Source organism: Panthera pardus, unplaced genomic scaffold, assembly GCF_024362965.1.
Source record: "Panthera pardus isolate Hobbes unplaced genomic scaffold, ASM2436296v1 HiC_scaffold_18, whole genome shotgun sequence".
Lineage (NCBI taxonomy): Eukaryota > Metazoa > Chordata > Mammalia > Carnivora > Felidae > Panthera > Panthera pardus.
In genome coordinates this window covers 10,616,507-10,637,903 of record NW_026526743.1, presented here as the reverse complement: position 1 = coordinate 10,637,903, position 21,397 = coordinate 10,616,507, and the positions used below count along the sequence as shown (strand labels likewise).

Here is a 21,397-nt window from a genome sequence, read left to right as displayed (position 1 = left end):
AGATCCATATTGTTGCTTGTGGCTGGTTTCCATTGTCTCTCACTATTGTATGAATATACCACCATTTATTTAAGCATTTATGTCATTGAGGGTGGCAGTTTCTTATAAAGTTAATCATACATCTATCCTAGGACACAGAAACCCCACTTCTTGTTGGGGGTGGGGCGATGGTACCAGTCTGTGTCTTGAAAGGGATTTGGGTTACCCAGGCATGTGCATTTGTTAAAACTTATCAAAAATTATCTGGGCATTTTTCTCTAGGTAAACTTTACCCCCAAAATAAAACAAAGAAAGAACTGTCCGTGAAATCCAGTTAGCAATGTACATGCTGAAATACTGGAAGACCACATACTAGTGATTGTAACTTACTTTGAGATGCATAAAAAATTAAGATGCACTCACAGGTGGATAGAGGGATGGAGATATGGATAGACATGTTATAAAGCAAGTTAGTAAGTTGTTTATTGTATTCTCTGTGCTCAGAGAATGATGAGGAGAAATATAACTGAATACCAGAGAGTGCATGAGGAGATGGCTGTGTTAGACAGGTGATCAGGCTTTCTGAGGATCTGGTGACATTTGATGTGAGATTCAAATAGAAAAAAGAAACCAGCCATGTGGAGGGTTGGGGAGTTTCATAACAGAGCCACACTTGTTTGGGTGTAAAATGATATTTCTGGTTTTTTCCAAATGCTCCAGTGGAGTTGGCATCCTGAGAGACCTGTGCTGCCCAGGAGCTTGCACATGGCTGCATATTCTGAGAAGAGCTCCATAGGCCAGTAGGAAGGAGGCTTCTCACTTGTCCTGGTGGCTCAGGACTACCTGCCATAGCATGGGGTATGTCTGCCAACATTCCTCTGTCCCCTTGGGGATATACCCCATTCCTGCAAGTCCCACTAGGCTCTGGGTCACAGTACTCTGCCCCAACTGGCTGCAGGTGAGAGCACGTGGTCCAGGCTTAGCCAGTCATAGCTTCCCATCCCTGGTGACATTTGTTGGTTCTCAGTGAAGGCAGCAACACAAACACAGCTAATTAGTTTTTTGTTGGGATGGACTGAAGGGTTTTGGGATCATGAAGATTTTGCTGGAGTTGGGGAGATGTTAGCCATATTTCTTCATGCCCAGGATGTGAGAAATTCCATGCAAGGAACACATGGATATGTGTGATAATGAGATTGAGAGGTGGAGAAGGAGCTAGAAAGGTGGAGGTATGTAAAGAGAGAGATGGAGAGAGAGAGGAAGAGAGAGAGAGAGAAATGATAGATAGATAGATAGATAGATAGATAGATAGACAGACAGATAGATAGGAGATGGATGGATGGATGAATAGAGATGATAGATAGATAGATAGATAGATAGATAGATAGATAGATAGATATAGATAGATGATATATAGATAGTAGAGAGATGATAGATAGATAAATAGATGATAGATAAATGATAGGTAGAAGATAGATGATAGATAGATAGATAGATAGATAGATAGATAGATAGATAGATGGTATATAGATAGTAGATAGTTTACTTATAGATAGACAGGGGCGCCTGGGTGGCTCAGTCGGTTAAGCAGCCAACTTCGGCTCAGGTCATGATCTCGCGGCCCGTGAATTCGAGCCCTGTGTCGGGCTCTGTGCTGACAGCTCGGAGCCTGGAGCCTGTTTCAGAGTCTGTGTCTCCCTCTCTCCGACCCTCCCCCATTCATGCTCTGTCTCTCTCTGTCTCAAAAATAAATAAACGTTAAAAAAAATTAGATAGACAGATAGATGGATGATAGATAAATGATAGATAGGTATAAGATAGATAGATAGATAGATAGATAGATAGATAGATAATAGATAGTTGACTTATAGATAGATGGATGATAGATAAATGATAGATAGGTATAAGATAAATGATACATATATAGATAGATAAATGATAGGTATATAGAAGATAGATAAATAGATAATAGATAGTAGATAGATAGATAGATAGATAGATAGATAGATAGATAGATTATATATAGATAGTAGATAGTTGACTTATAGATAGACAGATAGATGGATGATAAATGATAGATAGGTATAAGATAGATGATAGATAGATAGATAGATAGATAGATAGATAGATGATATATACAGAAAGATCTGGAAGATGGGATCCCTAGTTCTTCCAAGGATTACATTCCTTCGCTTTCTTTCTTTGACTCTGTGACCTCCTCCATTCTTCCCAGTTCCATGATCCAGAAAATTCTATTTCAGCTTAACCTTATTTGGGTTGGGTTTTGGTCACATTTGCTGCTAAAATAAACCTGAAGTCTTGCCACCAAAATATACCCCAAATCTCTCCACCTTTCCCCATCACCAGCACTATCTCCTGCCTGGACACCTGCTGTCACCTCCTGATTGGCCTCCAGGCACCAAAACTTGCCTCTTTGAAGTCTATCCTCCTCAAGGCCATCAGGGTGAGCTGGCAGGTAGAATCTTCAGATGGTCTGTCCTCAAGGCCATCAGGGTGAGCTGGAAGGTGGAATCTTTAGATGTCATGCATGATAAGATTTCCATGCAGACCTGGAGGAGAGGACTGTCTGGGCTGTTACAGCCTGTCACAGCTTAGACGGTGTCTCTGGACTATTTGGCGCTTGTAAGGAAGATGCCCAGAGTGGGTGGGTACAGAGAGCAATAACTGAGGCTTTTGGTACAGAGATGTACAACCTTTCTCTTCCTCCCACCCCTTCTTTCCTGATTTATTAGCACCATATCACTTGTGGTTGCATGTGGCCCACCTGGATAATCCGGGCTCATCCCCTATCTCAGGATCCTTAGTCACACCTGCAAAATCCCTTTGGCCATGTAATGTAACATGCTTACAGGCTCTGGGGATTGGGATGTGGACCTCTCTTGAGGGGGTAAAGGGCATTATTCTATCTACCACAGAAGGCCAGCAAGAAACTGGAGTCCTCAGCCTAACTGCCCACCAGGGACTGGATTCTAACAACTGTGTCATCTTGGAAGTATATCCAACCCTGGATATACTTGAGAGGAAGCCTTGGCTTGGGATGAAGACCCGCTGGACGTCATGCTATTTGTTCTTAAGCAAAGGACCCATCGAAGCTGTTCCTGATCCACACAATTGTGAGATGATACGTATGCGTTGTTTTAAGCCACAATATGTGATGTGTTGTGTAACAACAGAGCGCATGCATTTGTGTGATTCAATTTGGCAAAGAGATGCTGGTACTTGTGATGCACACTACAGCTTGGGATGAGTCTTGCCTATCTGCCCTTGCAATTAAAGCAAGCCTGGGTGAAACTACTAGAGGACAAGAGCAGGTGGAGCAGAGGAGGACCTTCTGGAGGACAAGAGCAGGTGGAGCAGAGGAGGACCTTCTGGAGGACCAGAGCCGGTGGAGCAGAGGAGGACCTTCTGGGGAAGGAGAGCAGATGGAGCAGAGGAGGACCTTCTGGGGAAGGAGAGCAGGTGGAGCAGAGGAGGACCTTCTGGGGAAGGAGAGTAGATGGAGCAGAGGAGGACCTTCTGGAGGACGAGAGCAGGTGGAGCAGAGGAGGACCTTCTGGGGAAGGAGAGCAGGTGGAGCAGAGGAGGACCTTCTGGAGGACGAGAGCAGGTGGAGCAGAGGAGGACCTTCTGGGGAAGGAGACAGGTGGAGCAGAGGAGGACCTTCTGGGGGATGAGAGCAGGTGGAGCAGAGGAGGACCTTCTGGGGGATGAGAGCAGCTGGAGCAGAGGAGGACCTTCTGGGGGATGAGAGCAGGTGGAGCAGAGAAGGACCTTCTGGGGAAGGAGAGCAGGTGGAGCAGAAGAGGACCTTCTGGAGGACGAGAGCAGGTGGAGCAGAGGAGGACCTTCTGGGGAAGGAGAGCAGGTGGAGCAGAGGAGGACCTTCTGGGGAAGGAGAGCAGATGGAGCAGAGGAGGACCTTCTGGGAAAGGAGAGCAGGTGGAGCAGAGGAGGACCTTCACGGGAAGGAGAGCAGGTCGAGCAGAGGAGGACCTTCTGGGGGAGGAGAGCAGGTGGAGCAGAGGAGGACCTTCTGGGGAAGGAGAGCAGGTGGAGCAGAGGAGGACCTACTGGAGGACCAGACCTGGTGGAGCAGAGGAGGACCTTCTGGGGGATGAGAGCAGGTAGAGCAGAGGAGGACCTTCTGGGAAGGAGAGCAGGTGGAGCAGAGGAGGACCTTCTGGGGAAGGAGAGCAGGAGGAGCAGAGGAGGACCTTCTGGAGGACGAGAGCAGGTGAAGCAGAGGAGGACCTTCTGGAGAAGGAGAGCAGATGGAGCAGAGGAGGACCTTCTGGGAAAGGAGAGCAGGTGGAGCACAGGAGGACCTTCTGGAGGACGAGAGCAGGTGGAGCAGAGGAGGACCTACTGGGGAAGGAGAGCTGGTGGAGCAGAAGAGGACCTTCTGGGGAAGGAGAGCAGGTGGAGCAAGGAGGACCTTCTGGGGGAGGAGGGAAGATGGAGCAGAGGATTACCTTCTGGGGATGAGAGCAGGTGGAGCAGAGGAGGACTTTCTGGGGGAGGAGGGAAGGTGGAGCAGAGGAGGACCTTCTGGGGAGGGAGAGCACGTGGAGCAGAAGAGGACCTTCTGGAGGACGAGAGCAGGTGGAGCAGAAGAGGACCTTCTGGGGAAGGAGAGCAGGTGGAGCAGAGGAGGACCTTCTGGGGAAGGGGAGCAAATGGAGCAGAGGAGGACCTTCTGGAGGACGAGAGCAGGTGGAGCAGAGGAGGACCTTCTGGGGAAGGAGAGCAGGTGGAGCAGAGGAGGACCTTCTGGGGAAGGAGGCCAGGTGGAGCAGAGGAGGACCTTCTGGAGGACGAGAGCAGGTGGAGCAGAGGTGGACCTTCTGGGGAAGAAGAGCAGGTGGAGCAGAGGAGGACCTTCTGGGGAAGGAGAGCAGGTGGAGCAGAGGAGGACCTTCTGGGGGAGGAGGGAAGGTCGAGCAGAGGAGGACCTTCTGGGGGAGGAGGAAAGGTGGAGCAGAGGAGGACCTTCTGGGGAAGGAGAGCAGGTGGAGCAGAGGAGGACCTTCTGGGGAAGGAGAGCAGGTTGAGCAGAGGAGGACCTTCTGGAGGACGAGAGCAGGTGGAGCAGAGGTGGACCTTCTGGGGAAGAAGAGCAGGTGGAGCAGAGGAGGACCTTCTGGGGAAGGAGAGCAGGTGGAGCAGAGGAGGACCTTCTCGGGAAGGAGAGCAGGTCGAGCACAGGAGGACCTTCTGGGGGAGGAGGGAAGGTGGAGCAGAGGATGACCTTCTGGGGAAGGAGAGCAGGTGGAGCAGAGGAGGACCTTCTGGAGGACGAGAGCAGGTGGAGCAGAGGAGGACCTTCTGGGGAAGGAGAGCAGGTGGAGCAGAGGAGGACCTTCTGGGGAAGGAGAGCAGGTGGAGCAGAGGAGGACCTTCTGGGGAAGGAGAGCAGGTGGAGCAGAGGAGGACCTTCTGGGGAAGGAGAGCAGGTGGAGCAGAGGAGGACCTTCTGGGGAAGGAGAGCAGGTGGAGCAGAGGAGGACCTTCTGGGGAAGGAGAGCAGGTGGAGCAGAGGAGGACCTTCTGCGGAAGGAGAGCAGGTGGAGCAGAGGAGGACCTTCTGGAGGACGACAGCAGGTGGAGCAGAGGAGGACCTTCTGGGGAAGGAGAGCAGGTGGAGCAGAGGAGGACCTTCTGGAGGACGAGAGCAGGTGGAGCAGAGGAGGACCTTCTGGGGAAGGAGAGCAGGTGGAGCAGAGGAGGACCTTCTGAGGAAGGAGAGCAGGTGGAGCAGAGGAGGACCTTCTGGAGGACGAGAGCAGGTGGAGCAGAGGAGGACCTTATGGGGAAGGAGAGCACGTGGAGCAGAGGAGGACCTTCTGGAGGACGAGAGCAGGTGGAGCAGAGGAGGACCTTCTGGAGGACGAGAGCAGGTGGAGCAGAGTAGGACCTTCTGGGGAAGGAGAGCAGGTGGAGCAGAGGAGGACCTTCTGGGGAAGGAGAGCAGGTGGAGCAGAGGAGGACCTTCTGGGGAAGGAGAGCAGGTGGAGCAGAGGAGGACCTTCTGGAGGACGAGAGCAGGTGGAGCAGAAGAGGACCTTCTGGGGAAGGAGAGCAGGTGGAGCAGAGGAGGACTTTCTGGGGAAGGAGAGCAGGTGGAGCAGAGGAGGACCTTCTGGGGAAGGAGAGCAGGTGGAGCAGAGGAGGACCTTCTGGAGGACGAGAGCAGGTGGAGCAGAGGAGGACCTTCTGGGGAAGGAGAGCAGGTGGAGCAGAGGAGGACCTTCTGGGGAAGGAGAGCAGGTGGAGCAGAGGAGGACCTTCTGGAGGACGAGAGCAGGTGGAGCAGAGGAGGACCTTCTGGGGAAGGAGAGCAGGTGGAGCAGAGGAGGACCTTCTGGGAAAGGAGAGCAGGTGGAGCAGAGGAGGACCTTCTGGGAAAGGAGAGCAGGCGGAGCAGAGGAGGACTTTCTGGGGAAGAAGAGCAGGTGGAGCAGAGGAGGACCTACTGGGGAAGGAGAGCTGGTGGAGCAGATGATGACCTTCTGGGGGATGAGAGCAGGTGGAGTAGAGGAGGACTTTCTGGGGAAGGAGAGCAGGTGGAGCCGCGGAGGACCTTCTGGGGAAGGAGAGCAGGTGGAGCAGAAGAGGACCTTCTGGGGAAGGAGAGCAGGTGGAGCAGAGGAGGACCTTCTGGAGGACGAGAGCAGGTGGAGCAGAGGAGGACCTTCTGGGGAAGGAGACAGGTGGAGCAGAGGAGGACCCTCTGGAGGACGAGAGCAGGTGGAGCAGAGGAGGACCTTCTGGGGAAGGAGACAGGTGGAGCAGAGGAGGACCTTCCGGGGAAGGAGAGCGGGTGGAGCAGAGGAGGACCTTCTGGAGGACGAGAGCAGGTGGAGCAGAGGAGGACCTTCTGGGGAAGGAGAGCAGGTGGAGCAGAGGAGGACCTTCTGGGGAAGGAGAGCAGGTGGAGCAGAGGAGGACCTTCTGGGGAAGGAGAGCAGGTGGAGGAGAGGAGGACCTTCTGGAGGACGAGAGCAGGTGGAGCAGAGGAGGACCTTCTGGAGGACGAGAGCAGGTGGAGCAGAGGAGGACCTTCTGGGGGATGAGAGCAGGTGGAGCAGAGGAGGACCTTTTGGGGAAGGAGAGCAGGTGGAGCAGAGGAGCAACTTCTGGGGAAGGAGAGCAGGTGGAGCAGAGGAGGACCTTCGGAGGACGAGAGCAGATGGAGCAGAGGAGGACCTCTGGGGGATGAGAGCAGGTGGAGCAGAGGAGGACCTTCTGGGGAAGGAGAGCAAGTGGAGCAGAGGAGGACCTTCTGGAGGACGAGAGCAGGTGGAGCAGAGGAGGACCTTCTGGGGAAGGAGAGCAGGTGGAGCAGAGGAGGACCTTCTGGAGGACGAGAGCAGGTGGAGCAGAGGAGGACCTTCTGGGGAAGGAGACAGGTGGAGCAGAGGAGGACCTTCTGGAGGACGAGAGCTGGTGGAGCAGAGGAGGACCTTCTGGAGGACGAGAGCAGGTGGAGCAGAGGAGGACCTTCTGCGGAAGGAGAGCAGGTGGAGCAGAGGAGGACCTTCTGGAGGACGAGAGCAGATGGAGCAGAGGAGGACCTTCTGGGGAAGGAGAGCTGGTGGAGCAGAGGAGGACCTTCTGGAGGACGAGAGCAGGTGGAGCAGAGGAGGACCTTCTGGGGAAGGAGAGCAGGTGGAGCAGAGGAGGATCTTCTGGAGGACGAGAGAAGATGGAGCAGAGGAGGACCTTCTGGGGAAGGAGAGCAGGTGGAGCAGAGGAGGACCTTCTGGGGAAGGAGAGCAAGTGGAGCAGAGGAGGACCTTCTGGGGAAGGAGGCCAGGTGGAGCAGAGGAGGACCTTCTGGAGGACGAGAGCAGGTGGAGCAGAGGAGGACCTTCTGGAGGACGAGAGCAGGTGGAGCAGAGGAGGACCTTCTGAGGATGAGCGCAGGTGGAGCAGAGGAGGACCTTCTGGGGAAGGAGAGCAGGTGGAGCAGAGGAGGACCTTCTGGAGGACGAGAGAAGGTGGAGCAGAGGAGGACCCTCTGGGGAAGGAGAGCAGGTGGAGCAGAGGAGGACCTTCTGGGGAAGGAGATCAGGTGGAGCAGAGGAGGACCTTCTGGGGAAGGAGATCAGGTGGAGCAGAGGAGGACCTTCTGGGGAAGGAGAGCAAGTGGAGCAGAGGAGGACCTTCTGGGGAAGGAGGCCAGGTGGAGCAGAGGAGGACCTTCTGGAGGACGAGAGCAGGTGGAGCAGAGGAGGACCTTCTGGAGGACGAGAGCAGGTGGAGCAGAGGAGGACCTTCTGGGGATGAGAGCAGGTGGAGCAGAGGAGGACCTTCTGGGGAAGGAGAGCAGGTGGAGCAGAGGAGGACCTTCTGGAGGACGAGAGCAGGTGGAGCAGAGGAGGACCTTCTGGGGAAGGAGAGCAGGTGGAGCAGAGGAGGACCTTCTGGGGAAGGAGAGCAGGTGGAGCAGAGGAGGACCTTCTGGAGGACGAGAGCAGGTGGAGCAGAGGAGGACCTTCTGGGGAAGGAGAGCAGGTGGAGCAGAGGAGGACCTTCTGGGGAAGGAGATCAGGTGGAGCAGAGGAGGACCTTCTGGGGAAGGAGAGCAAGTGGAGCAGAGGAGGACCTTCTGGGGAAGGAGGCCAGGTGGAGCAGAGGAGGACCTTCTGGAGGACGAGAGCAGGTGGAGCAGAGGAGGACCTTCTGGAGGACGAGAGCAGGTGGAGCAGAGGAGGACCTTCTGGGGATGAGAGCAGGTGGAGCAGAGGAGGACCTTCTGGGGAAGGAGAGCAGGTGGAGCAGAGGAGGACCTTCTGGAGGACGAGAGCAGGTGGAGCAGAGGAGGACCTTCTGGGGAAGGAGAGCAGGTGGAGCAGAGGAGGACCTTCTGGGGAAGGAGAGCAGGTGGAGCAGAGGAGGACCTTCTGGAGGACGAGAGCAGGTGGAGCAGAGGAGGACCTTCTGGGGAAGGAGAGCAGGTGGAGCAGAGGAGGACCTTCTGGGGAAGGAGAGCAAGTGGAGCAGAGGAGGACCTTCTGGAGGACGAGAGCAGGTGGAGCAGAGGAGGACCTTCTGGGGAAGGAGAGCAGGTGGAGCAGAGGAGGACCTTCTGGAGGACGAGAGCAGGTGGAGCAGAGGAGGACCTTCTGGGGAAGGAGACAGGTGGAGCAGAGGAGGACCTTCTGGAGGACGAGAGCTGGTGGAGCAGAGGAGGACCCTCTGGAGGACGAGAGCAGGTGGAGCAGAGGAGGACCTTCTGAGGATGAGCGCAGGTGGAGCAGAGGAGGACCTTCCGGGGAAGGAGAGCGGGTGGAGCAGAGGAGGACCTTCTGGAGGACGAGAGCAGGTGGAGCAGAGGAGGACCTTCTGGGGAAGGAGAGCAGGTGGAGCAGAGGAGGACCTTCTGGGGAAGGAGAGCAGGTGGAGCAGAGGAGGACCTTCTGGAGGACGAGAGCAGGTGGAGCAGAGGAGGACCTTCTGCGGAAGGAGAGCCGGTTGAGCAGAGGAGGACCTTCTGGGGAAGGAGAGCAGGTGGAGCAGAGGAGGACCTTCTGGAGGACGAGAGCAGGTGGAGCAGAGGAGGACCTTCTGGGGAAGGAGAGCAGGTGGAGCAGAGGAGGACCTTCCGGGGAAGGAGAGCAGGTGGAGCAGAGGAGGAACTTCTGGGGAAGGAGAGCAGGTGGAGCAGAGGAGGACCTTCTGGGGGACGAGAGCAGGTGGAGCAGAGGAGGACCTTTGGGGAAGGAGAGCAGGTGGAGCAGAGGAGGACCTTCTGGGGGAGGAGGGAAGGTGGAGCAGAGGAGGACCTTCTGCGGAAGGAGAGCAGGTGGAGCAGAGGAGGACCTTCTGGAGGACGAGAGAAGGTGGAGCAGAGGAGGACCTACTGGGGAAGGAGAGCTGGTGGAGCAGATGATGACCTTCTGGGGGATGAGAGCAGGTGGAGTAGTGGAGGACTTTCTGGGGAAGGAGAGCAGGTAGAGCCGCGGAGGACCTTCTGGGGAAGGAGAGCAGGTGGAGCAGAAGAGGACCTTCTGGGGAAGGAGAGCAGGTGGAGCAGAGGAGGACCTTCTGGAGGACGAGAGCAGGTGGAGCAGAGGAGGACCTTCTGGGGAAGGAGAGCAGGTGGAGCAGAGGAGGACCTTCTGGGGAAGGAGAGCAGGTGGAGCAGAGGAGGACCTTCTGGAGGACGAGAGAAGGTGGAGCAGAGGAGGACCTACTGGGGAAGGAGAGCTGGTGGAGCGGATGATGACCTTCTGGGGGATGAGAGCAGGTGGAGTAGAGGAGGACTTTCTGGGGAAGGAGAGCAGGTGGAGCCGCGGAGGACCTTCTGGGGAAGGAGAGCAGGTGGAGCAGAAGAGGACCTTCTGGGGAAGGAGAGCAGGTGGAGCAGAGGAGGACCTTCTGGAGGACGAGAGCAGGTGGAGCAGAGGAGGACCTTCTGGGGAAGGAGAGCAGGTGGAGCAGAGGAGGACCTTCTGGGGAAGGAGAGCAGGTGGAGCAGAGGAGGACCTTCTGGAGGACGAGAGCAGGTGGAGCAGAGGAGGACCTTCTGGGGAAGGAGAGCAGGTGGAGCAGAGGAGGACCTTCTGGAGGACGAGAGCAGGTGGAGCAGAGGAGGACCTTCTGGGGGATGAGAGCAGGTGGAGCAGAGGAGGACCTTCTTGGGAAGGAGAGCAAGTGGAGCAGAGGAGGACCTTCTGGAGGACGAGAGCAGGTGGAGCAGAGGAGGACCTTCTGGGGAAGGAGAGCAGGTGGAGCAGAGGAGGACCTTCTGGAGGACGAGAGCAGGTGGAGCAGAGGAGGACCTTCTGGGGAAGGAGACAGGTGGAGCAGAGGAGGACCCTCTGGAGGACGAGAGCAGGTGGAGCAGAGGAGGACCTTCTGGGGAAGGAGACAGGTGGAGCAGAGGAGGACCTTCCGGGGAAGGAGAGCGGGTGGAGCAGAGGAGGACCTTCTGGAGGACGAGAGCAGGTGGAGCAGAGGAGGACCTTCTGGGGAAGGAGAGCAGGTGGAGCAGAGGAGGACCTTCTGGGGAAGGAGAGCAGGTGGAGCAGAGGAGGACCTTCTGGGGAAGGAGAGCAGGTGGAGGAGAGGAGGACCTTCTGGAGGACGAGAGCAGGTGGAGCAGAGGAGGACCTTCTGGAGGACGAGAGCAGGTGGAGCAGAGGAGGACCTTCTGGGGGATGAGAGCAGGTGGAGCAGAGGAGGACCTTTTGGGGAAGGAGAGCAGGTGGAGCAGAGGAGCAACTTCTGGGGAAGGAGAGCAGGTGGAGCAGAGGAGGACCTTCGGAGGACGAGAGCAGATGGAGCAGAGGAGGACCTCTGGGGGATGAGAGCAGGTGGAGCAGAGGAGGACCTTCTGGGGAAGGAGAGCAAGTGGAGCAGAGGAGGACCTTCTGGAGGACGAGAGCAGGTGGAGCAGAGGAGGACCTTCTGGGGAAGGAGAGCAGGTGGAGCAGAGGAGGACCTTCTGGAGGACGAGAGCAGGTGGAGCAGAGGAGGACCTTCTGGGGAAGGAGACAGGTGGAGCAGAGGAGGACCTTCTGGAGGACGAGAGCTGGTGGAGCAGAGGAGGACCTTCTGGAGGACGAGAGCAGGTGGAGCAGAGGAGGACCTTCTGCGGAAGGAGAGCAGGTGGAGCAGAGGAGGACCTTCTGGAGGACGAGAGCAGATGGAGCAGAGGAGGACCTTCTGGGGAAGGAGAGCTGGTGGAGCAGAGGAGGACCTTCTGGAGGACGAGAGCAGGTGGAGCAGAGGAGGACCTTCTGGGGAAGGAGAGCAGGTGGAGCAGAGGAGGATCTTCTGGAGGACGAGAGAAGATGGAGCAGAGGAGGACCTTCTGGGGAAGGAGAGCAGGTGGAGCAGAGGAGGACCTTCTGGGGAAGGAGAGCAAGTGGAGCAGAGGAGGACCTTCTGGGGAAGGAGGCCAGGTGGAGCAGAGGAGGACCTTCTGGAGGACGAGAGCAGGTGGAGCAGAGGAGGACCTTCTGGAGGACGAGAGCAGGTGGAGCAGAGGAGGACCTTCTGAGGATGAGCGCAGGTGGAGCAGAGGAGGACCTTCTGGGGAAGGAGAGCAGGTGGAGCAGAGGAGGACCTTCTGGAGGACGAGAGAAGGTGGAGCAGAGGAGGACCCTCTGGGGAAGGAGAGCAGGTGGAGCAGAGGAGGACCTTCTGGGGAAGGAGATCAGGTGGAGCAGAGGAGGACCTTCTGGGGAAGGAGATCAGGTGGAGCAGAGGAGGACCTTCTGGGGAAGGAGAGCAAGTGGAGCAGAGGAGGACCTTCTGGGGAAGGAGGCCAGGTGGAGCAGAGGAGGACCTTCTGGAGGACGAGAGCAGGTGGAGCAGAGGAGGACCTTCTGGAGGACGAGAGCAGGTGGAGCAGAGGAGGACCTTCTGGGGATGAGAGCAGGTGGAGCAGAGGAGGACCTTCTGGGGAAGGAGAGCAGGTGGAGCAGAGGAGGACCTTCTGGAGGACGAGAGCAGGTGGAGCAGAGGAGGACCTTCTGGGGAAGGAGAGCAGGTGGAGCAGAGGAGGACCTTCTGGGGAAGGAGAGCAGGTGGAGCAGAGGAGGACCTTCTGGAGGACGAGAGCAGGTGGAGCAGAGGAGGACCTTCTGGGGAAGGAGAGCAGGTGGAGCAGAGGAGGACCTTCTGGGGAAGGAGATCAGGTGGAGCAGAGGAGGACCTTCTGGGGAAGGAGAGCAAGTGGAGCAGAGGAGGACCTTCTGGGGAAGGAGGCCAGGTGGAGCAGAGGAGGACCTTCTGGAGGACGAGAGCAGGTGGAGCAGAGGAGGACCTTCTGGAGGACGAGAGCAGGTGGAGCAGAGGAGGACCTTCTGGGGATGAGAGCAGGTGGAGCAGAGGAGGACCTTCTGGGGAAGGAGAGCAGGTGGAGCAGAGGAGGACCTTCTGGAGGACGAGAGCAGGTGGAGCAGAGGAGGACCTTCTGGGGAAGGAGAGCAGGTGGAGCAGAGGAGGACCTTCTGGGGAAGGAGAGCAGGTGGAGCAGAGGAGGACCTTCTGGAGGACGAGAGCAGGTGGAGCAGAGGAGGACCTTCTGGGGAAGGAGAGCAGGTGGAGCAGAGGAGGACCTTCTGGGGAAGGAGAGCAAGTGGAGCAGAGGAGGACCTTCTGGAGGACGAGAGCAGGTGGAGCAGAGGAGGACCTTCTGGGGAAGGAGAGCAGGTGGAGCAGAGGAGGACCTTCTGGAGGACGAGAGCAGGTGGAGCAGAGGAGGACCTTCTGGGGAAGGAGACAGGTGGAGCAGAGGAGGACCTTCTGGAGGACGAGAGCTGGTGGAGCAGAGGAGGACCCTCTGGAGGACGAGAGCAGGTGGAGCAGAGGAGGACCTTCTGAGGATGAGCGCAGGTGGAGCAGAGGAGGACCTTCCGGGGAAGGAGAGCGGGTGGAGCAGAGGAGGACCTTCTGGAGGACGAGAGCAGGTGGAGCAGAGGAGGACCTTCTGGGGAAGGAGAGCAGGTGGAGCAGAGGAGGACCTTCTGGGGAAGGAGAGCAGGTGGAGCAGAGGAGGACCTTCTGGAGGACGAGAGCAGGTGGAGCAGAGGAGGACCTTCTGCGGAAGGAGAGCCGGTTGAGCAGAGGAGGACCTTCTGGGGAAGGAGAGCAGGTGGAGCAGAGGAGGACCTTCTGGAGGACGAGAGCAGGTGGAGCAGAGGAGGACCTTCTGGGGAAGGAGAGCAGGTGGAGCAGAGGAGGACCTTCCGGGGAAGGAGAGCAGGTGGAGCAGAGGAGGAACTTCTGGGGAAGGAGAGCAGGTGGAGCAGAGGAGGACCTTCTGGGGGACGAGAGCAGGTGGAGCAGAGGAGGACCTTTGGGGAAGGAGAGCAGGTGGAGCAGAGGAGGACCTTCTGGGGGAGGAGGGAAGGTGGAGCAGAGGAGGACCTTCTGCGGAAGGAGAGCAGGTGGAGCAGAGGAGGACCTTCTGGAGGACGAGAGAAGGTGGAGCAGAGGAGGACCTACTGGGGAAGGAGAGCTGGTGGAGCAGATGATGACCTTCTGGGGGATGAGAGCAGGTGGAGTAGTGGAGGACTTTCTGGGGAAGGAGAGCAGGTAGAGCCGCGGAGGACCTTCTGGGGAAGGAGAGCAGGTGGAGCAGAAGAGGACCTTCTGGGGAAGGAGAGCAGGTGGAGCAGAGGAGGACCTTCTGGAGGACGAGAGCAGGTGGAGCAGAGGAGGACCTTCTGGGGAAGGAGAGCAGGTGGAGCAGAGGAGGACCTTCTGGGGAAGGAGAGCAGGTGGAGCAGAGGAGGACCTTCTGGAGGACGAGAGAAGGTGGAGCAGAGGAGGACCTACTGGGGAAGGAGAGCTGGTGGAGCGGATGATGACCTTCTGGGGGATGAGAGCAGGTGGAGTAGAGGAGGACTTTCTGGGGAAGGAGAGCAGGTGGAGCCGCGGAGGACCTTCTGGGAAGGAGAGCAGGTGGAGCAGAAGAGGACCTTCTGGGGAAGGAGAGCAGGTGGAGCAGAGGAGGACCTTCTGGAGGACGAGAGCAGGTGGAGCAGAGGAGGACCTTCTGGGGAAGGAGAGCAGGTGGAGCAGAGGAGGACCTTCTGGGGAAGGAGAGCAGGTGGAGCAGAGGAGGACCTTCTGGAGGACGAGAGCAGGTGGAGCAGAGGAGGACCTTCTGGGGAAGGAGAGCAGGTGGAGCAGAGGAGGACCTTCTGGAGGACGAGAGCAGGTGGAGCAGAGGAGGACCTTCTGGGGGATGAGAGCAGGTGGAGCAGAGGAGGACCTTCTTGGGAAGGAGAGCAAGTGGAGCAGAGGAGGACCTTCTGGAGGACGAGAGCAGGTGGAGCAGAGGAGGACCTTCTGGGGAAGGAGAGCAGGTGGAGCAGAGGAGGACCTTCTGGAGGACGAGAGCAGGTGGAGCAGAGGAGGACCTTCTGGGGAAGGAGACAGGTGGAGCAGAGGAGGACCTTCTGGAGGACGAGAGCTGGTGGAGCAGAGGAGGACCTTCTGGAGGACGAAAGCAGGTGGAGCAGAGGAGGACCTTCTGCGGAAGGAGAGCAGGTGGAGCAGAAGAGGACCTTCTGGAGGACGAGAGCAGATGGAGCAGAGGAGGACCTTCTGGGGAAGGAGAGCTGGTGGAGCAGAGGAGGATCTTCTGGAGGACGAGAGCAGGTGGAGCAGAGGAGGACCTTCTGGGGAAGGAGACCATGTGGAGCAGAGGAGGACCTTCTGGGGAAGGAGAGCAGGTGGAGCAGAGGAGGACCTTCTGGGGGATGAGAGCAGGTGGAGCAGAGGAGGACCTTCTGGGGAAGGAGAGCAGGTGGAGCAGAGGAGGAACTTCTGGGGAAGGAGAGCAGGTGGAGCAGAGGAGGACCTTCGGAGGACGAGAGCAGATGGAGCAGAGGAGGACCTCTGGGGGATGAGAGCAGGTGGAGCAGAGGAGGACCTTCTGGGGAAGGAGAGCAAGTGGAGCAGAGGAGGACCTTCTGGAGGACGAGAGCAGGTGGAGCAGAGGAGGACCTTCTGGGGAAGGAGAGCAGGTGGAGCAGAGGAGGACCTTCTGGAGGACGAGAGCAGGTGGAGCAGAGGAGGACCTTCTGGGGAAGGAGACAGGTGGAGCAGAGGAGGACCTTCTGGAGGACGAGAGCTGGTGGAGCAGAGGAGGACCTTCTGGAGGACGAGAGCAGGTGGAGCAGAGGAGGACCTTCTGCGGAAGGAGAGCAGGTGGAGCAGAGGAGGACCTTCTGGAGGACGAGAGCAGATGGAGCAGAGGAGGACTTTCTGGGGAAGGAGAGCTGGTGGAGCAGAGGAGGACCTTCTGGAGGACGAGAGCAGGTGGAGCAGAGGAGGACCTTCTGGGGAAGGAGAGCAGGTGGAGCAGAGGAGGATCTTCTGGAGGACGAGAGAAGATGGAGCAGAGGAGGACCTTCTGGGGAAGGAGAGCAGGTGGAGCAGAGGAGGACCTTCTGGGGAAGGAGAGCAAGTGGAGCAGAGGAGGACCTTCTGGGGAAGGAGGCCAGGTGGAGCAGAGGAGGACCTTCTGGAGGACGAGAGCAGGTGGAGCAGAGGAGGACCTTCTGGAGGACGAGAGCAGGTGGAGCAGAGGAGGACCTTCTGAGGATGAGCGCAGGTGGAGCAGAGGAGGACCTTCTGGGGAAGGAGAGCAGGTGGAGCAGAGGAGGACCTTCTGGAGGACGAGAGCAGGTGGAGCAGAGGAGGACCCTCTGGGGAAGGAGAGCAGGTGGAGCAGAGGAGGACCTTCTGGGGAAGGAGATCAGGTGGAGCAGAGGAGGACCTTCTGGGGAAGGAGATCAGGTGGAGCAGAGGAGGACCTTCTGGGGAAGGAGAGCAAGTGGAGCAGAGGAGGACCTTCTGGGGAAGGAGGCCAGGTGGAGCAGAGGAGGACCTTCTGGAGGACGAGAGCAGGTGGAGCAGAGGAGGACCTTCTGGAGGACGAGAGCAGGTGGAGCAGAGGAGGACCTTCTGGGGATGAGAGCAGGTGGAGCAGAGGAGGACCTTCTGGGGAAGGAGAGCAGGTGGAGCAGAGGAGGACCTTCTGGAGGACGAGAGCAGGTGGAGCAGAGGAGGACCTTCTGGGGAAGGAGAGCAGGTGGAGCAGAGGAGGACCTTCTGGGGAAGGAGAGCAGGTGGAGCAGAGGAGGACCTTCTGGAGGACGAGAGCAGGTGGAGCAGAGGAGGACCTTCTGGGGAAGGAGACAGGTGGAGCAGAGGAGGACCTTCTGGAGGACGAGAGCTGGTGGAGCAGAGGAGGACCTTCTGGAGGACGAGAGCAGGAGGAGCAGAGGAGGACCTCCTCAGAACCTGACTGTCCTGCTTCCAGAAGCCCAAACCATTTCACAAGGACACCCCGTGGAGAGGCCACATGTAGGGGTTCCAGCGACCACAAGCTGACCTCCCAAATATGAGCACAGACACTTCCATATCTCTCCAGCTTCCAGCCGTGGTGTTACCTCCAGCCTCAAGGCTTCCCAGCAGAGGCCCCAGACATAGTGCAGCAAAGACAAACCATCCTGCTGAGCTCTGTCCTACATCCCAACCCAAAGAATCAGGAGGATGTTAATAGGGTTGCCTCATGCCTCTAGGTTTGAGGCAGCTTGTCAGGCAGCAGTAATAACCCAAGCAGGGGCAGGCACCACTCTCCCAGGAGTACCCTGACCCTGTGCAGAACCAGCAGGCAATTTGCTCTGGGAACTGGGGCCTCAGTTCTGGGAGATGATCTGTAGGCACTAGCCAATCACAACGGCCCTTTTCTCCTTTGCTGTTGGTTGGTTTAGGAGTGAGCATGTGGCCCAATCTGGTCAGTGAGATTTAATGAGAAGTTCCCTCCTGCTCCAAAGAAATATTTTCCTCCACATAAAAAAGAATGAGGCAAAGGGTGGGACTGCATTCCTCACTCTCCATCTTCCTCCCGTCCTTTCTTCTGGATGTTTTCTGGTGAGGATGGGGCACTGGCAGCTGTTTTGTGTTCATGAGGGCAAATCCTAGATTCTCACAGAGAAGCAAGTCTGATATCATTGATACCTTGAATTGACCAATTTACAACTACTCATCTATGGTCATTTTGTTGTATGAGGTGGTGAGGTTGCTAGATCTAGCAAACAGAAGTGTAGGACTCCAAGTTAAATTGGAGTTTCAGATAGACAAGCTTTTTTAAAAGTATTTCTTTTCTAAATTTAAATTCAAGTTAGTTAGCATGAAGTGTCGTCTTGGTTTCAGGAGTAGAACTTCATGTTTCATCTCTTTAACTTTTATTTATTTTTGAGAGACAGAGAGACACAGTATGAGCAGCAGAGGGGCAGAGAGAGAGGGAGACACAAAATCTGAAGCAGGCTCCAGGCTCTGAGCTCTCAGCACAGGGCCCAATGTGGGGCTCGAACTCATGAACCGGGAGATCATGACCTGAGCCCAAGTTGGACGTTCAACTGACTGAACCACCCTGGGCGTTCCACGTATTTCATCTGGTACATACAATGCCCAGTGATCATCCCAACAAATGCCCTCCTTAATAGCCATCACGCATTTAGCCCATCCCCTCACCCACCTCCCCTCCAACAATCCTCAGTTTGTTCTCTGTATTTAAGAGTCTCTTATGGTTTGCCTCCCTCTCCCGTGCTATGTTTTGGACATACTTATTCTGAAAATCATTAGTATAATTATACTTTAAGGAAACTTTATTTATATGAAATTTAAATTTAATTGAGTGTCCTGTATTTTACTTGGCAATTTTAAGAGACAGTAAACTTATTATTATTTCTAGAGGCAGTAGAATGTAATGGATATATGTTCTCTGGAGCAAGACTGGATGAATCCAAATCCCACTTCTTTCTTTTAGGAGCTACGTGGTGTCAGGACAGTTACCTACTGTAATTCCATTCTCCTCATCTATAAAGTGGGGGGTGATGATAATGATGGTGAGGATAGTCAGCCCACGGCATTGTTATGAGAATTAAATTGACACACATAAGTCACATAAGGTGTGCCTGGCCCATATACGTACAATTTAAACGCTGAATGTTATAATGATGTGGGTAAGCATGTGGGATCTGGCATCAGACATCCAGGTTTGAAACATGGCTCAGCTGTTTCCTATCTAGCATGAACCCAACCCCTTGTGTGTTTCTGTTTTTCTCATCTGTAAAGTGGAGATACTAATAATTCCTACCTCATGGGGTTATTGTAAGGAAATCATTCATAATATATGAAAAGCTATCAGTGCCTGGCACATGGTAAGCCCTGAACTAAGTTATTATTGCTTAGGCCACTTTTAAAAATCTTTTTTGTAATGTTTATTTATTTTGAGGGAGAGAGAGGGAGACACAGAATCTGAAGCAGGCTCCAGGCTCCAAGCTGTCAGCACAGAGCCTGACATGGGGCTTGAACCCATGAACCGTGAGATCATGACCTGAGCTGAGCTCAAACAACTGAGCCACCCAGGTGCCCCCCAGGGTTTTAGTTTTTAATGTTTATTTATTTATTTTGAGAGAGAGAAAGAGAGAGAGTAAGCGAGCAGGGGAGGGGCAGAGAGAGAGAAGGAGAGAGAGAGAATCCCCAGTAGTCTCTACGCTGTCAGTGCAGAGCCTGACATGGGGCTCAAACCCATGAAATTGTGAAGTTATGACCTGAGCCGAAATCAAGGTCAGGTGCTTAAACGACTGAACCATTCAGGTGCCCTAATTCCAGGGGTTTTGACAAATGAATAATGACATATGCCCTTCACTACAGCATCCTACAGAATAGTTCTACAGCCCTAAAGTTCCTCTGGGTTCCTACTGTATATCCCTCCTTCTCCTCATCCCCTGACAACCACTGATCTTTCCTCTGTATGTTTGTCTTTCCCAGAATGTCATAAAGCTGGTATCACACAGTATGTAGTCTTTTCACATTGGCTTATTTCACTTAATTATATGCATCTAAAGGTCCTCCAGTCTTTTCATGACTTGATAGCTCATTTCTTTTCAGCACTGACTAATATCCCATGGTCTGGATGGACCACAGTTTATTTATCCCTTCACCTACTGAAGGACATCTTCGTTGCCTCCAAGTTTGGGCAATTATGAGTAAAGCTGCTAGAAACATCCCCCCATTCAAGTTTTTGTGTGGGCATAAGTTTTCAATTCCTTTTGGTAAATATCAAGGAGTGCAGTTGCCAGATCATACGATAAGACTATGTTTAGTTTTGTAAGAAACTGCAAGTTGTCCTCCAAAGTGACTGCACCATTTTGTGTTCCCACCAGCCATGAACGAGAGTTCCTGTCTCCACATCCGCGCCCACATTTAGTGACATTGGTGTTCTGGATCTGGGGCATTCTAATAGGTGTTCAGTAGTGTCTCATTGTTTAATTTGCATTTCCTTGTGTGTATAAGGTGGAGACCATTTTCATATGCAAATTTGCCATCTGTATATTTTCTTTGGTGAGGTGTCCATTAAGGTCTTTTGCCCATTTTTAAAATGAGTATCTCTTTTTCTTATTGTTGAATTTCAGGAGTTCTTTGTATATTGTGGATAGTAGTCCTTTATCAGATGTGCCTTTTGCAGTATTTCCTCTTAGTTTGTAGCTTATCTCATTCTCTAACAGAAGCCACTCTTGAAAGACATTTGATATCTTGCAGCTGAATGCACTCTTCCAGAGACAGGTAAGTACAGTACTTACGCTTGGTGAGATACCCAATTATGGTGCCGTGTCCTCCTTTGACCAAAAGGTGGCTTGTCCACCATTCCTTCTCATGCCTCAAGGATTGGAAATGTTCAAAGTCCACTCATTGCAGAGATTCCAGAAGACAATACTTTAGTCTCAGTTCTGTGTTTTCTGAGATAAAGTGATTTGGCTTTTCCATAGATTTTAGCAGCTGCCTCATACAATTCCAATAGTTTCAATGTTTTTGCTTAAGTTATCCATTCATTGATTCCACCAGCAAATCTTTGTTGAGTGCCTACTATGTGTTAGGCACTGCTCTGAGCACTACTGATAGTGTAGTGAACAAAACAGACCAAAGCCCTTTCCTCATGAAACTTACATTCTGGTGGGAAAGTCATACAATGTACAAAGTTCATGAAGTACATAGCATGTCTAGTGGTGATAAATGCAATGGAGGAATTATATAGCATGCCTAGTGGTGATGAGTGCAATGGAGGGGAGTGTTGGCTTCAGGCATGGCTGAATCTAGCAGATTCAGTGATATCAGACTATAAAAGCTTGGAAAGGAATAGAGAATGCCTGGGTATTTTTGCCTCGCTGCCCCCAGATCTGTAAGGGAATTTGAGTCCAAAGAATAAGCAATGGCCCAGGAGGCTTGACTTTCATAAGCTGAGTGAGAAGGACCCAAGGAATTAAATCTTGATATTTTCCAGGCAGAAAGAAAATAATAGCAAAATCATGATAATAATAATCACCATCATCACCATCATCACCACCATCACCGTCCCCATCATCATCACCACCACCACTATCATCATCACCGCCATCACCATCATCACCATCACCATCATCATCGCCACCACCATCATCATCACCATCACCACCACCACCACCATCATCGCCAACACCATCATCATCACCATTACCACCATCATCATCACCACCACCACCATCAGGATCACCACCATCCTCATCGCCACCACCATCATCATCATCATCACCACCATCATCATCACCACCATCACCATGAGGATCACCTCCATCATCATCACCACCACCATCATCACCATCATCACCATTGCAACCATCACCACCATCATGATCACCACCATCATCATCAACATCACCAGAATCATCACCACCATCATCATCACCATCATCATCATCACCATCACCGCCACCAGCATCGTCATCATTACCACCATCACCATCAGGATCACCACCATCATCATCACCATCACCACCATCATGACCACCACCACCATCACCGTCACCATCACCACCACCAT

General features: G+C 54.7%; 1 protein-coding gene across 7 annotated transcripts in view; it reads left to right on the top strand.

Annotated features, from left to right (window-relative positions):
- LOC109259373 (uncharacterized) overlaps window positions 1-21,397 on the top strand; it is an 87,352-nt gene that overhangs the window by 59,013 nt on the left and 6,942 nt on the right. For 5 of the 7 annotated variants that reach the window (XM_053906184.1, XM_053906181.1, XM_053906180.1 and 2 more), the window contains one exon: window positions 20,826-21,397. This exon is cut by the window's right edge. In XM_053906184.1, the coding sequence (XP_053762159.1) occupies window positions 20,826-21,397 (572 nt within the window). Of the gene's footprint in view, window positions 1-20,048; window positions 20,107-20,821 lie in introns of all 7 variants that reach the window. The other 2 variants (XM_053906186.1, XM_053906185.1) reach the window with 2 other exon arrangements.